Here is a 15,822-nt window from a genome sequence, read left to right as displayed (position 1 = left end):
TCGGCTCTTTTAGCAGAGATATCGCTGCAGGGCCCGCTGGCAGAGCAAGGAGCCGGGGCCCTCCGGGCAATGGCTTCCAGCCGTGGAACCGGACAGGCCTCGAGATGGCCTGGACTAATGCAGCCGCTGATTCCCCTGTTACCAGACCAACGTGCCTGTGCCTGCCCGGCCCTGGGCGGCCGCTGTGCCCTCACCGTGCACTCAGCTTTGCCTTCCAAAGCCTCGCTGGACTCTCCCCGGCCATGACAAAAGCATCTGGTTCAGCACCAGGCACAGCTCCTGAACAGGCAACATCTCCTGGCAGCACTCGGGACAGTTGGACTCTCTACCGGGAACAGGTGAGCTCCTTGCTCCCCGCGTCACTGGGCCAGGGCGCGGCCCCATGCCCCGAGCAAAGAGCAGCGGCTTTGCAGCAGCCCCGGGCAGGCAATCCCCAGGGCGCGGCCGGGAGCCCGAAGTCTTCCCCGCTCCAGCACGTCACCTGCGTGCGCAGGAGCTGCCCGGAGCAGCGGCGCCGGTACCGTGGCACGGGCAGCGCCCGGGGCGCGGGGGGTCTTCCCCGCCCAGCGCACACCAGCAGCAGCCGGGACTCTCGGCAGTACCGGGGCAGCGCAAGCAGACCTAAGCGACGGGATTTTCCCCTGCCACGGTCACCCGACCCCTCTCTGCCTCCACGGTCTCCGCACGGGCTCCGCACAGAGCCGCGTGCTCTGATCTAGAGGAGCCCCCGTGTGCCGAGAGGCCCCGCAACCCCCGCGGGGACGCCAGCGCCGCCTGAGCTCCCCCGGCCCATCTCCGTGACTGGCGAGCTTGCAGCAAAGCGAAACGGGGCCGTCCCAGGCCGCAGCCGGGCCAGTACCCGGCCCGGTCGGAGCCCAGCGCCGGGAGACAGACAGACAGGGTCGGGGGGGCGGCGCTCCCGCCGTGACCCCGAGTAGCTGCCGGAGCCGGCCCGAGCGCCGGGCGGTGCCCGAGGGGAAGGTCGTTTCCGAGGGGGAGGCGCAAGGGCAGCGGGAACGGACGCGGCCGACCGGGACCAGAGCGCGGCTGCACCGAGGCGGGGCGCGCGCCGTGCTGGTCACGTGGGCTGCGCGGCCCAGTCAGGATCCACCACGCGCTCGTGGCCGTTCGCACGCGCAGTGCCGCCCGGCGGCTCTTCCCGAGTGCCACGTTCGAGGGCGGGGGCCACGCGAGACGGCGGCGCCGGCCAATCGGGAGCGGCATCGCGGGGAAAGCGGCCAATGGCGGCCTGCGGGCGGGGAGCGAGGCCGACGGCCAACCCGAGGCTGTGGGCGAGGGGCGTGCCGGGACCGCCGGCCAACGGGAGGCGCGCAGCGGCCGGGGCAGCGGCGCCGGCCAATGGCAGGCGGGCGGCGCGACCAATAGCGCGCGGCAGCGGCCGGCGGGGCGGGTTTATAAGGGGGAGGCGGCGCCGCGGCCGCGCGCTTATCCCAGCTCGTCCCGTAGCCGCCATCAGCCATGGCGGGGTTGCGCGCTGTGCTCCCGCTGCTCTGCTTGGCCCTGCTGCTGCCCGCCCGCGCCGCCGCGGCCGAGGAGGAGGATGGCGTCCTGGTGCTGCGCGCCAACTCCTTCGAGCAGGCGCTGGCCGAGCACCGATACCTGCTCGTCGAGTTCTGTGAGCGCGGCGGGGCCGGGCCGGGCCGGGGAAAGCGGGCGGGGACCGAGGGCGCGGCTGAGGGACGGAAGGGTCGGGCCGGGAGGGGCGCTGAGGGTCGGGCTCCCCCGGGCGGGCGTGGGGCCGGGCCGGGACGCGGGGTCTGCGCGGCCCCCTGGCCCGCCCCGGCCCGGGGCTCCGTGAGTCCGAGCGGGCCTCGGTCCGCCCGGGAGTGGAGTCGAGGGAGCCCGGCCGGCGCTGACGCCCCATCCCGCAGACGCCCCGTGGTGCGGGCATTGCAAAGCGCTGGCGCCCGAGTATGCGAAGGCAGCGGCGAAGCTGAAGGCGGAGGGCTCGGAAATCCGGCTGGCGAAGGTGGACGCCACGGAGGAGTCGGAGCTGGCGCAGCAGTTCGGCGTACGCGGGTATCCCACCATCAAGTTCTTCAAGAATGGCGACAAAGCTGCGCCCAAGGAGTACACGGGTGAGGAGGGGCAGGACGCAGGTGATCCGAGTCTGGATGCGCCGCCAGGGTGCAGAGGGCAGCGACGTGGCGCCGGGTCCCAGCACATGTCCCCGTGGCTGGAGCTGTGCTGCTGTGCCTGGACAAGGTCCAGCATGACGGCGACCTGGGAATGGTACTGGGCCGATGGGGAACTGGCCAGCCTTTAATGGCCTCCCCCTGGAGAGATCCCTATGGTCAGCTAGAGTGGAGGAAGTTGCTTTTGTGTAGGAAAGCAAAGTGGCTTGAGCTTGGTTTGTTGTGCGGCTTGACTTGACTCAAGCAGTGCAGTACCCAGAACTGGAAACGTGCCTGGGCCGTTGAGTGAAGAGTCAAACACAGGGTGTGGGAGAGCTGCAAGGAAGGCCAAGACACAATTCAGCTAAGCCAGGCTACACAGTGCTGGTAACAGAGGGTAACACCCAGAATAAAGATCTTGGAAGGAAAAGGTGCTGTAATAATGAGGTCCTGGAGAATTGCTGCATTGCTGGTCAAAGTTTAAGGACAGGGGCAGGAGGTGAGAGAAGAATGGATTACTGGCAGCCCCTTGTACCTTGACTTATCAATTAGGGATTAGCTTAATTACACCATGAGTGAAAGGGGAAGAGTTGCGTAAATGATATCTTGAGTCTTGTTGGTCTCTTGACCAGCTGCTGAAAGGTCTTCTCTATCAAAACTTGAGGCATGTGTGGTCTTGGACTTTGTTGAGGGGGAAAGTGACTCCTTGTTATCTCCTGGTGTAGCTGGCAGGGAAGCAGATGACATCGTGAGCTGGCTGAAGAAACGCACGGGCCCAGCTGCTGCCACCCTGTCTGATGTGGCTGCTGCAGAGACACTGGTGGACTCCAGTGAAGTGGTGGTGATTGGTTTCTTCAAGGTAGAGTTTGTGTTTCTACTGGAGATGCTCTTGTGTGTGTCCAGGGCCTGCCCTGTTTCCTCCTGGCTGGGAAGGGCTCTGCCTTGTGCAGTATTTGCTGTCTTGCCTTACTTGATCTTCCATTTTTTTGGGCTGAGCCCTGGAATGTGAATACTTTGGGTAATGTGGCCCCTCTGAGAAACCTTTGTTTACTCTCCAGGATTTGACATCAGAGGCAGCAAAGGCGTTCCTCCTGGCAGCAGAAGCCGTGGATGATATTCCTTTTGGGATTTCCTCCAGTGCTGATGTCTTCACCAAATACCAGATTAGTAAGGACAGTGTCATCCTCTTCAAGAAGGTACTGGCTGGTGCCAAGCCTGAGCACCACACTGTGGTCTGCTGTCTCTTTCCTTTTCTTTATTTAGTCAAACTCCAGCAAGATCAGCCCTGGACAAAGCAGCAAAGGCCCCATGCTGTTAGTGCAGCTGTTCTTGGGCCCCAGAGCCTGGGGGGGAAGAGTAGGGTCTGTGGCCCTCTGTGGGGTGGGGAGGCCTCAGGGGCCCACAGTGTGTAGCTGTGTCAGTCTTCCAGCCCTTTGCTGTTCTCCCAGAGCTGCTGGGCTTGGAGTGCAGGTTGTTCCTTCACTCACTTCCCTGTTCCTCAGCTCCCTGCAGTGCAGCAGTGGTCCTACAGTCTTGGACAGGCCCAAGAGAACAGTAGATGGGCTCTGTGGCTGTTTGGTTGTGTCTTAGCAGAGTTGCTTTTCATTGCTCACTGCTGGCCTCTGCTGCCATCACTCCCTGCTGTGTCCAAGAGCTGCTCTGTCTCACTGCTGTGTGTTCTGCAGTGCAGGGATTCCAAAGAAGCTCCTAAGAGGATTTACAGTTCCAGCTGACTGGGCTGGGGCAGTGGATTATGTGCAGAGGGATGCTGACTACCTAGAGAATCACAAACGTACTATTGGAGGCATGAAAATGCCTGTCACTGGGATGAATTTCCAAGTTTGAGCAGACAAGAAGAGGTTCTTCAGGCCTGGTGGCTCCTCACCCAGAGGTGCTGGGAGGCAGGACAGTTTTGGGTTCTGACTTACTGTAATTTCATCAATCATGACTCTGCCCAGCCTGACCTAACACAAGACTTTCTTTTTGTTCACCTGAGATAATTGTTTTGTTCTACTGTACCTCTGACACTAGATTTTTTGGGGGGTTTTTTATGGTGATAGAAGCTTGTAGACTTAAATTCTGAGTCAGAGCCCCTCAGGTCATTGTGGCTGAGGGAATATCTGACTAATAAGCTCAAAATGCATTAGCAAAAAGGGGGGAGAAGGGAGAAGTGTTTTGTTCTTGTCTCATTTGGTAGTTGTGCGCTATTGCAAGTCAGCTTTGTATGCACCACTCTGGGTATTGCTGGGCTGGGCAGAGTTCTGGGCCTGGCAGCATTTCCTGTGTGTGGGCAATGGGAGTAACCAGGCTGGGATGGAGCAGGAGTGCTTGGCTCTGTGGAAGAATCAGCCTAGATCTGTCCAGCTATTGGGGTTCCTCTCTGTTCCTTCCTATGCAATGGCATGGCAGTGCCATGGGAGCTCTTGGGTATATCTACTCTAAGTCAAGGAGAAAAGGAGCACCTACAGTAATCAAACATCAGGGCAGCAGAACTTGATGGCCTGTTCTGGGCTTTGGCTCCATACCATTGGTTGGGTCTGAACTGAGAGGGTTTGGCTCGTTGTTCTTCTCTTACTCTTTGTGAGTTGTCCAGACTCACACAGGCCCTTGCACAGCTGTCCTGATGGTGCTGAGGGAATCTGCAAAACTCCTCAAAGGGTTTGCAAAGTTATTTTCTGATGTTAAGTGCTTTCCTTGGCTTTTCCACTGCGGCTGGTGTGCCTCCCCTAACAGAAGGCTGTCTGAGTCCACACTTGTCCTTCTGTCAGCAAATTGAGTATGGCCTTGCCAGGGCGCCCTTCTGCACATCCTCCCTCTAACCTTGGTGGGCCCTCTGTAGCTGTTCCTGTTTCGGGCTGCCAGAGTGTTCTGGGAGTCCTGATCAGGGGTGATATGGGTGATGGCCCTTTAGAACAGGACCTGGCACCTCCAGTGTGATGTGCAACATGTGCTGTTGTCCCTAACAGACTGGAATGAACCCCCAGAGTTGAGGAAGTCACTGCTTGCTGCAGGCTTTGCTGTCAGACGTTCCCAGCACTGTCTGGCTGTAGCGTCTGCTCTGGCCATTGATTGCTGCAGAGGAGAAGCTGGAAGGGCTGGATGCAGCTGCTCAGGGTCCTTCTTGGTGACTTGCACCATGAATGGTTTCACAGTGGTGCAGAGCAAGGCTGAGTCAAACCTGGCTGTTGCTGCTGCTTACCTCCTGGTTGGGGGTGATTTAAAGCTTTGCTTGCAAGGAAGATGGACACCTTGATCCAGATTTTCTGTGGAGATGTGGTAACCTTGTGGAGATGGAAGTCTGCTCTGAGTGTGTGCAGCTGAGATCTCTTGGGGCAGTGACTGGTGTGACGGCATTGAGGGATTTGTGTGGGATGCACAAGTGTTCTAATGAAGAATGTCTGTTCTTGCAGTTCGATGAAGGCCAGAACAACTTTGAAGGGGATCTCACGAAGGATAATCTGCTGAACTTCATCAAGTCTAATTCATTGCCTCTGGTCATAGAGTTCACTGAGCAGGTGGGTCTTTAGGTATCTGACAAGGCCTTTCCCATGGCTGCTGCAAGAATATAGCAAAGGTCCAGTTGTAGATTCCATGGTCGTGTTTTATTGTGGAACTGACACTGGGGGGGTATGGAGGAGTGGGAAGGACAGAATAAAGGCGTGAGCTTGCTGTGCAGAGCAGTCGTGCAGTATTGGAGGCTGCTGTGGACTGCTCAGCATAGTGGAGTTAAACTTGTCTGGATACTGATTTGCCTCTTTTCCAAAAATAAAGTTTATTTTTTTACTCCTCAGACTGCTCCTAAAATATTTGGAGGAGAGATCAAGACTCATATTCTGCTTTTCCTACCAAAAAGCGTGTCTGACTATCAAGGGAAGCTGGACAATTTCAAGAGTGCAGCTGGGAACTTCAAAGGGAAGGTGAGATGGATTTCTTGGATCATGAGCTAAGGGACCACCCACCTCCTGCAGAGAACTCTTTATCCATGGAGCAGCTGTGGAGGAGGACTTTGGGCCTTCTCTCTCTTCTGGGACAGGGGAGGAAAAGAACCAGTTCAGCTACACTTGTTACAAGCATGCATGTGAGGTGTCAGTAGGCACAAGGCACTCACGTTCACCTCCTGCCTTTCACTTTTTTCCTCCCAAGATCCTGTTCATCTTCATAGACAGTGACCACAGTGACAACCAGAGGATTTTGGAGTTCTTTGGCCTAAAGAAGGAAGAGTGCCCAGCTGTACGTCTGATCACCCTGGAGGAAGAAATGACCAAATACAAACCTGAATCTGATGAGCTCACGGCAGACAAGATCAAAGAGTTCTGCACCAAGTTCCTGGAGGGCAAGATCAAGGTATGTGGATAAACAGTACTGGTGGTGAATGAGGGAGCAGAAATGCTCCCCATGGGGGCTGGAGGAGCAGCTCCGTCTTCTGCATGGAACATCCCATGGGCTTTGTGATTAGGAATGAAAGGCAAAGCTGCTGGGGCTTGGCGGCTGTAGGAGAGCGAGCCAGGTAGAGGGACTTGGGCATAGCCAAGCAGTCCCTGTGTGGACTGTACTGTTTATGCAGTTGCTCTTTCTGCCAGCAGTCTATGGAAGGTGTGAATTCTATGGCATGGGGAAAAGAGTTGTCAGCTCCCATCTGCTGGAGGGGCCGTGTGTGGCTCACCCAGCCGTGGGGGTGCAGCAAAGCCCAGTCCTCTGGGAATGGGACTGTCAGCAGCGCTGCTTCCCTCCTGCAGAGCTCTGTTGCCATTCTCTCTGCACAGCAGCACCTGCTATTCCTGCTGGGTTAGGGTGGGAGCGAGACCCTCTGTAGGAGAAGTAATGACCAATTCATCTGGTTGATTTACAGCCTGTGTGTGAGGCAGCAGTGGGGTGGTGAAACCTGGGTTTTCCAGCATATGTGATTGCATGTTCAGTCCAAGCAGCTGTGTAGCAGTTTGTCTGAATTTCACTTTTTATTCCAGCCCCACCTAATGAGTCAGGATCTTCCTGAAGACTGGGACAAGCAGCCTGTCAAAGTTCTGGTTGGGAAGAACTTTGAAGAAGTTGCTTTTGATGAGAATAAGAATGTCTTTGTGGAGTTCTGTGAGTATCTTTCTACATCTGATTCCAAGTAACTGGTGTGAAAGGATTGCCAAAACACTGCATGACTAGGATTAGGGGAAAAGCCTTCTGCAGCCGGGGCCCCAAAAGCAGTGCCTTGGTTGCAAAGATGTGTGAGAACTGTCTAGTTGGGGAGGATTTGGTACCTCGTTCGATTGTTGGTGCAGCTGTCTCTGTAATTAACAGATGCCCCATGGTGTGGTCACTGCAAGCAGCTGGCCCCAATCTGGGACAAGCTGGGAGAAACCTACAGGGACCATGAGAACATTGTCATTGCCAAAATGGACTCGACGGCGAATGAAGTGGAGGCAGTGAAAATCCACAGCTTCCCCACACTCAAGTTCTTCCCTGCAGGATCTGGCAGAAATGTAAGTGGGCAGCTGGGCTTGCACAGCCACGTACCCAGGGAGTACGGGAATGCTCAGCTGCTTGTTCAAGTGGTTTTGGACAAGACCTTTGGGAGGGATCTGCATTCTGTCGGGATGGAACGCAGCAAGTCTACAGGACACCCAAGACCTTCTGGGGTCTGGGCTGTAGGAAAGAGTCTGGGGGGCAGTGGGAAGCGGGAATGGGGAAAAGGGGGAGCGTAGAGGACAGTGTGCTCATCTGCAGGCTATTCTTTCCTCGCAGTGATCTCTGAAGTCTAGTGGCTGAGCTGTTTTCCTTCGTCTCATATGGGTGAAGGTGAATTTTTAAATTCCCTTTTGCTTGGCATGTTCACTGTTGCTCAGAAAGAGAATTCTCCTCTCCAGGGGTGTGGGTCTGTAATGCCCATAACCAGCATCCTTATGTTTTCCCTGTGTAGGTAATTGACTATAATGGGGAGAGGACACTAGAAGGCTTCAAAAAATTCCTGGAGAGCGGAGGCCAGGATGGGGCAGCAGCTGATGATGTGAGTAATGCGAATGGAGTACTGTGGGCCTTTGGGAACAGGGAGCATGCGTCACATCTGGGCCCGTGCCTGACTCCTCAGTGCTAAATAAGATCCTGTTTTGTTGTATATCAGGAGAGCATAATGCTGGTGAACATTGTTGTGATCTGTTGAGGTGCAGCCTGGGTGGCTTTGGGCCTGCAGTGGGCTCCTTTTCTGGGGAGCACCCTGTGTGTGTAAAGCAGCACTACTGGGGCACTCAGCACCCAGAACTGGGCTGTGTGATCAATGCCACATATCTGTGTCTGCTGGGGCGGAGGAGGATGTGTGGAGGCTATTACAGGTGTACAGGTACCAGCTTCCAGGGGTTCTTAATCCTTAATGTCCTGAAGCTGAAGCTCTTGATAGAAGTCTCTGGATGTTTTGTTATGATGGCAGCAGACAGCAGTGACCAGTTGAGGGCTGCTGCTCAGTGCTTGGTTCTAGATCTGCCTCATATGCCATAAACCAGGAGCTGTCTGTAACCTCCACAGGATCTGGAGGACCTGGAGATGGATGAAGAAACGGAACTTGAAGAAGGCGATGAGGATGAGCAGAAACTTCAAAAGGATGAATTGTAAAGAGAAGACTGATCTACATCACCCAAAAAAATCAGACACTAAATTGGCTGCTGTGATGCAGCCCAGTGAGTCAGAAACCCATTAAGATTTAAAGCAGAAGGTAAATGACTGGAAATCCAGGGATTGGCTTCTAAAGTAACACTTTACCCTCACTTGTCTGTACACTTACCTTTTCTTTCTTTTGGCTTTTGAAAAGGGAACGGTCATTAGGGAGCCAGCCCAGCCAGCTGGGCTTTTTTTCTATTTGATGTACTTTTTTTGTACACAGCTTTTGTCCGGAGAATCTGTTCTTCTGGGTAGCAGGAGGTTGTGAGGTGGTACCAGGAGTTCAGTGGCCTGACAATCTGGAGCCTTGCCACTAACATCTTCCAAGACAGCTTTTTTTCTATTTTTCTTTTAAAACTAAAGCCCCTAATCGATTTCTGCACCTGGCAGGGTCCGTGATGGTGTCAGCTGTTCTTCCCTGGGGCTGACCCTCAGTATATATAGGGGCTGATGGCTTCCTGGGGAAAGGTGTGTGTGAAGGTGCTTCTCTTCATGCTAGCCAGATGTCTCCTTTCCCTTCTCCTTTAAGACACCTGGAGGTGACTATTCCAAACTCCTGGAGGGGTGGAATACTGCATGCACTGGCTGTGGCAGGCTCTGAGGGTGGAGGTGGCTGCTGGCTCACCAGCTGTGTTGACATCCTTTTGATCAAAGACAAGAGTTGCAATCCCTTTCCATGAATTATTTTGAGTGGGTTGACCCGGCAGGTGGGTGGTGGGGGAGGGCCTGACAAACAGATCAAACAGGACATTTGCAATTACTGGGGTTTGGGAATGTGACTGAGGGAGTGCCTCACAGGCCTGAGCTGCATCAGGCTGGTTCTTAGCATTCTGCTACAATAACATTGGTACTGAATTTGATGGCCAAATAAAGTTGAGATTTTAATACTATTATGTCTTTGTCTTTACCAGAGTGTGCAATATTTGAACCTATCCTGGAATGGGAGATCAGAGTTGTAGGGTGATTCTCAAGGGACTCTGCTGCAGTGGGGGGTGTGTCACTTTCTCCATGTAATTTGTAAAGGAAAAGAACATCCCAATGCTCGTGTCCTGTGCAGGTGCTCTGTTAGGAGTGAGCAGGCCGTGGTTTGGCTCTGAGAGGGCGCAGTCCCTTGGCCAGCTGGCTGGGCTGAGGGGACATTGCTCTGGAGCAGTGAATTGGGGCACGCCAGGGCTGCTGCGGCTCTGCTAGACAGGCTCACATGACCTCGTGAGCCACGCTGCTATTTCCAAACCTGCTGCTTGCTGCCGAAGGTATTTTGGTTAGAAAATATGATATAAATGTCACAGGGAGGGCATGGTGAGGCTAGAGGACAACTTGGGGCACCTCTCTGCCTCTCAGTGAGTGGAATGTGTCCTGGAGCAGTGGCACAGGGGTGTTAAACAACATTTGTCTCTGTCTCCAGCTCCAGCTTTCTCCTGCTGTGCCCCAGCAGAGTCCTCATCTGGTGTTCCCAAGCTTTGGGCACAGCAGCACCAGGGCTGAGGCAGAGCAGGGCCCCCCTCACCGAGGGATCAGGAAGGATTGTCCCTGACAGAGCAGCAGCCAAGTGTGTGTGAGACCTGTACCTGCAGTTACATGGAAGGGGATCTTGGAAGACACCTCCCTCCAGGGCTGTGCCCCCCACATGACTGAAGGTGGGCAGTGGCCACTGCTGCACCCCAGCACACCCCGCAGTGCTGGTGGCCTGGGCTGGCTGCTGACAGCTGCTTTGTCTTTTGGGAGGGGGAGGAAGGGAATCTCACTAGTAAAATTCCACTGGAAGATGCTGTCTAGAATTTGACTCTAATGGGTCCATTTTGTACAGCCAGTTTAACTGTGACCAAGTCTGAGCTCTGCAGTGGTTCTCCTCTTTCCCTGGGTAGAGACCCACTGTGCTCAGCTTAGGGGAGGTGCCTCACCTAGCCCAAGGCTCCCCGTGGCAGAGCAGGAGCTTAGAAGCCAGCTGATGTACATGCCTAATTGCTATTCCAAGAAAGCAGGCTGGAAGTGTTCTGTCCCCAGCACTGAGCTTGGACGCCCCATGCCATATTCGGTCTCATCTAACCATAAGCAGAGGCTCAGCCGAGAGATCAATGCATTTGCCAGCAGATAAACAAGTGCAGGAGCTCTAAGATGGGTGGCTGAGTGTGCTGCTGGGGTCAGGGCAAGGGTCTGCAGCAGGAGGGGCAGAGTGAAATCACTGATTCCTAAAGCAGCATAGCGATTTTTTCTGACACACCTGCCTGGACAATCCCCATCAGCATGACAGAGCACAAGACACTTAAGTGTCTGACATGCCCAAACTTTGATGGGAGAAAAAAGTGGTTGCTTAAACCCTTGGTTGGACCTGAATGATTCCTCTGTGGCAGATGGTTCTGTTTTGGGTAATGACAATATAGCTGGAGAGTATCAGAGGCAGAAGTGGTCTGGTGGTGGTGCTGTTATTCTGCTGTTCTCCTAGGGCTGCTTGCAGTAGCCTGCCTTCAGCAGCAGCTGCTTTCCTGTCTCAAGTAGGGCAAGGAACACCAGGGACCAGCAGTGCAGGGTGCTGGTTCTGCACCTGTCTCAGGATCACCAGCAGCACCTCTGTCCTTGCAAGGGCACAGGGGATGTCTGACACTCAGGCTGTGCTTCTGGGCTGTGTGCTGTCACAGCTGGGCCGGGCAACCCAGCTCCTCCTGCTCCTTTCAAGTTGTCCCCTGCAGCTACAGGAGGGTGACAGCTCTTGATGTGTTTGTGACCACAGCCCTGGCACCTCCACATTGCACGAGCCAGCTGGAACACGAGCAGCCACTTCCCTGTGTTGCTGGTTGTGCCCGTGCCCCTTCCCCCAGAAGGGCCTGATGTTGGGAAATTGCTTCCAGGCTCCCCTGAAGGGCTACCCAGTCAAGAGTAGATTTGACCCCTTGGATGGGCACATCAACAGGTGGGTGGTAAGATGAGACACCAACTTCTGCCCAAAAGTGGGAGGCTGCAGGCCTGGGCGGCTCAATTACGAAGCATCATGGCAAATAGCATGAGCTGCATGTCCCCAAAATAGCCCAGGGGAGCCTTTATAATGTGGTGCTCCCAGAGAATCATCAGTTCTGGGCCAAGGGCCCGTAGGCAAGCTGCAAGTGCCACGTGTCACCTCCTGCATGTGACTGAGGGAGTGCAGGGGAGCACGGCGGCTGCCACTTCCCCACAGCAAGGGGACGCCGGCACGGCAGGAGCGCAGGGCCAGCACAGATCTGCAGCGAGGGCTCCTGACAGGCAGAAGAGGAGACAGCAGTGCAGTGACAGGCTGGGCTGAGTGCTGAGCACCCCGCATGCCGCTGTGCCTGAAGGCTCCCGTCAGCATGAGGGACGATTGCCCCTCGTCAGTGCCGCGGTATGGCCGGTACAGGCCGCGTCTGAGGGCCTCGCGCACTGTGCACTTCCCCAACGACGTCGTCTTTCAGGACCACATCAAGCAGGGGGACCTGGAGCAGGTGGGCAGGTTCATACGAGCCAGGAAGGTGACACTGGACACCATCTACCCTTCTGGTGAGTGCCGCCGGTCAGCAGAGCTGGGGGAGAGCAGCGGCACAGCGTGGCGGGGCTGTGAGGGACACTGGAGCTGGGCTGTGGGCCACCTTCAGCAGGACTGGAGCAAGCCAGATCCTTCCCTGGCAAGGAGCAGTGCCCAGCAGGGCCCAAGAGACCCAGGACTCCTGCCTTTTCCCCAGGCTGGGGAATCTGCCTTTGTTCCTAGCTCTGCCTGTTTCTCACAGGCACTGCTCCCTCTTGTACGTCTGACTCCGGGAATTCATGGGGAAAGCTTCGTGTTCTGTTTGCAGAGCCTCACCAGCAACTGTTTATGGAATGCCTTGATCTGTACAGGCTGATGCAGGGCTCAGATTTGTCCTTTTCTTGTGCTTTGCCTTCAGCTTCTGTTCTCATAAGGCCATGGAGACAGAGGCTCAAATGACCCTGGGCTTCTTTCTGTCCTTACTGATTCTTCATTAGTGAAGAGCTTCAGAAACTCAGGCAGAGCAGGACGCCAGAGACTTTTCTCATGTCTCTGTGTGACTCCTGTCCAGGACTCAGAGCAGCTACTCTAAAGGGCAATTCCTCCTCCCTCCCTCTGTCATGTCTAGCCGTGGGACAATGGGTACTGTACCATCCCAGACAGGGTATTTATGCTGCAGAAGGGCAACAGAAATCCACAGCAGCTCCTCTGGCTTTCTCAGTCTTTGTTTCTTTCCCCACAGTCCTCTCCCTGAGGAGAGTTCCTGCACCCCTTTCCTGGGCTGTGCACAACTCGTAAGTTCAGGATAGAGAGCCTTTTCCTAGGCTAGGGCTAACACCTCCTGTCCCTTCAGGCATGGCAGCCCTCCATGAAGCCGTGCTAACGGGAAACCTGGACTGCGTCAAGCTCCTGGTGAAATACGGCGCTGACATCCACCAGAGAGATGAGAACGGGTGGACGCCCCTGCACATGGCCTGCAGCGACGGCTACGCTGACATAGCCAGGTAGGGGGCTGTGAAGGCCTGCCGGCGCTGCAAAGCCTGAGAACCGACAGCACCGGGCTGGAGCACAGTCGGTGCGGCTCCCTCGGGGGGTCCCCGGTCCCCGCGCCGCCGCTGCGGCTGTTCGGGCCGCGCCTCTCCTGGCGCTGGAGGCTGCGGGACCGCGGCCGCCCGGCCCGGCGGCTCAGCTCCGCGTCCTGCAGGTACCTCCTGTCCCTCGGGGCAAGCCTGGAGGCCACCACTGATGACGGAGAGAAACCCTCGGACCTCATCGACCCCGAATACGAGGACCTGGTGCAGCTGTTCGGAGCCAGCGCGCTGCGCTGAGCCGCGCACGGCGAAAAGCGGCCCCGAGAGCCTCGGGGCCGGGCCGGGCCGGGGGGCTGCGCCTGCCCCAGGGCCGGAGCTGCGCCTGGGCTGGGCCCGGGCGGCGGCGCTCGGTACTGCGAGTCGGGAACCACTTTGTACTTTTCCAATAAAGCGTTTGGGTTACCAGCTGCGGCTACCGCTAGCGGGAGCGGGCGCGGGCCGGGAGCGGGGCCGGGCGAGGGGGGGGGTGATCGCCGCCGCGCGGGGGCGGGGCCGCGCCTGCGCGCTGCGGCGCTTCCGTCTGTCCCGCTCGCGCAGGCGGGAGGGCCCAGGTGAGGGGCGCGCGTTGCCCGGCGACGGGCGGGGGGCGCCGCGCGGCCTATCCCGGCCCCGCGCCTCGCCTTCCTCCCGCGGCCCCGCCGAGCCCCTTCCGGCCCCGCCGAGCCCCGCCGAGCGCCGCTGCCGCCATGGCCAGGTGAGCCCCGCCCGGCCCCGGGACCAGCGCGGCCCCGGGCCCGGCTCAGTTCCCTCCCCCCCGCGCTCCGCTTGCAGCTCCCCCGTGTCCCGGGTGGTGTACAACGGAAAGCGGAGCGGCGGCCCGCGCTCCCCCGGCGCCGGCAGCGAGATCTTCACGCCGGCCCACGAGGAGAACGTGCGCTTCATCTACGAGGGTGAGCGGGGCGGTGGCAGCTGGGTGGGGGGTGCGGGAGGCTCGGGGAGGCCGCGACGAGCGGCCCGTGTCCGTGTCCGTGTCCCTGTCGCTGCAGCCTGGCAGTGCGTGGAGCGCGACCTGCGCAGCCAGATGGGCTCCGAGCGCGGCCTGGTCGAGGAGTACGTGGAGAAGATGCCGAACCCCAGCCTGAAAGGTGCGGGGGACAGGGGCACCGCGCCGGCTGTGCCGGCCCGGGGGTTGCGCGTGCCGGGCGGGGGCTGTGCTGCCTCTGCCCCCAAAGCCTCCTGTCTCCCTTGCAGCGTTTAAACCCGTCGATCTGGGTGATCTGAAGAGGAGGAACACACAGGATGCGAAGAAGTCCTAAAGCAGATCCTCCCTGCTGATCGGCTGCTCTCCTGAAGTCCTCAAGCAGATTTAATTTGAGATTTTGTGTTGATTTCCTCCTCTGGTCTGTCCTTCTAAACGCCCGCGGGAGAGCCAGTCAGCTTTGGGGCTGGCTCTGAAGCTGCCTAAGGTCGAGGATGCTCAGGGCCTCACCAAGACTGCCCAGAGCCTGTTGCAAAGGATTCCAGCCCCCCGCTCATAGCTTTCTCTGGCCTCAAACTGTCCTTCCCCACTTCGTGCTAAGCAACCCGAACCCTTGTTCCCCTCCTGTCGCTGCCCTCTGTGCTAGGCTGGGCAGGGCCAAGGCAGATGCGCTGTTGGATCAGGCAGCACAGGGTCTCGCTTTCCCCTGTGCACAGAGGCTCCACAGCTGCTGGGGCTGGCTGAGGGCAGGAGGAGTCTGTTCCTGTGCCTCCGGATACGGGGGCAGCTCCTGTCCAGCCCTGCTGTGCAGGTGAGGGCTGGGCAGACCGTAGCCAGGCTCCTCACTTCCACTGTGGCAGCAGGTTGCTGCCTGGGCTGCTTGCTGCCAGAGCATGTGGACCACATCTGAGGCCACATTTTTTACCTGCTCAGATCAGGCCTGGTCCCTGTGGTGCTGGAGGGGAAGCTGTTCCTCTCCCTACACATGGAGAGGTGTAGTGTCAGCACCAGCCCCAGGCTTCTGAGAGGTGCTCAGAGGGACCTGGGCCACCTGCACCCCTGCAGGAGACAGTGGCCGTGGGGGCAGCCATGGGGCTGCACGGAGCAAGGCTCAGGAGCTCCTTGCCCTGGCAACGCTGCAGTTTTGTACTAACACCATTTTCCAGATACACACCCTTGGAAGAGACCTGGCCCCTCAGCTCACCCTGGGTGGCCGTAGGTGGTAGAACCACGCCAGGGGCGCTTCCTTAAGCCGCTTGCTCCTGGCACTGTGTGGATGGTTCCTGTGTCCTTGCCTGAGCCAGAGAGAGTGGCTGTGTCAACTTTGCCCACCTGAGCTGCTGGGCTGCTCCGTGGGGAGGGGTGGCAGCCCCCTGCCCACCTATGTGCCCAGCGGGCAGGGATGGGGCTGCCAGGCCTGCCCAGTACCAGTGGCTGTGGGAAGGGCTGCAGGGTCTTTGGGCTGCCAATACCTTTCCTTTGTTGAGTCCTTGAGTTGTACTGTACCCTTTCCTTTCTGTGGTATGTCACTTGAGGAGTGTTGTAAATAAACTCTGGTGTCCTTTT

General features: G+C 57.4%; 3 protein-coding genes across 3 annotated transcripts; all 3 read left to right on the top strand.

Annotated features, from left to right (window-relative positions):
• Positions 1 to 1,442: 1,442 nt before the first annotated feature.
• P4HB (prolyl 4-hydroxylase subunit beta) lies at positions 1,443 to 9,664 on the top strand. The gene is made up of 11 exons (XM_040081860.2): positions 1,443 to 1,636; positions 1,893 to 2,099; positions 2,861 to 2,994; positions 3,194 to 3,331; positions 5,546 to 5,650; positions 5,927 to 6,052; positions 6,279 to 6,479; positions 7,100 to 7,220; positions 7,425 to 7,606; positions 8,044 to 8,130; positions 8,643 to 9,664. Exons 1-11 carry the CDS (start codon positions 1,480 to 1,482, stop codon positions 8,727 to 8,729), a joined length of 1,545 nt encoding a protein of 514 aa, XP_039937794.1. The 5' UTR covers positions 1,443 to 1,479; the 3' UTR covers positions 8,730 to 9,664.
• A 2,188-nt stretch (positions 9,665 to 11,852) lies between these two features.
• PPP1R27 (protein phosphatase 1 regulatory subunit 27) lies at positions 11,853 to 13,642 on the top strand. Its single transcript, XM_040081856.1, has 3 exons — positions 11,853 to 12,281; positions 13,100 to 13,250; positions 13,451 to 13,642. The coding sequence occupies exons 1-3, from the start codon at positions 12,065 to 12,067 to the stop codon at positions 13,572 to 13,574; spliced, it is 492 nt and encodes a 163-aa protein (XP_039937790.1). The 5' UTR covers positions 11,853 to 12,064; the 3' UTR covers positions 13,575 to 13,642.
• Positions 13,643 to 13,913: 271 nt separating this feature from the next.
• MCRIP1 (MAPK regulated corepressor interacting protein 1) lies at positions 13,914 to 15,822 on the top strand. Its single transcript, XM_040081946.2, has 4 exons — positions 13,914 to 14,031; positions 14,109 to 14,227; positions 14,324 to 14,422; positions 14,529 to 15,822. Exons 1-4 carry the CDS (start codon positions 14,024 to 14,026, stop codon positions 14,591 to 14,593), a joined length of 291 nt encoding a protein of 96 aa, XP_039937880.1. The 5' UTR covers positions 13,914 to 14,023; the 3' UTR covers positions 14,594 to 15,822.

The sequence above is a fragment of the Hirundo rustica genome, chromosome 18 (assembly GCF_015227805.2).
Source record: "Hirundo rustica isolate bHirRus1 chromosome 18, bHirRus1.pri.v3, whole genome shotgun sequence".
Lineage (NCBI taxonomy): Eukaryota > Metazoa > Chordata > Aves > Passeriformes > Hirundinidae > Hirundo > Hirundo rustica.
The sequence above is the reverse complement of the archived record's forward strand: the minus strand, read 5'-3'. Positions and strand labels throughout refer to the sequence as shown.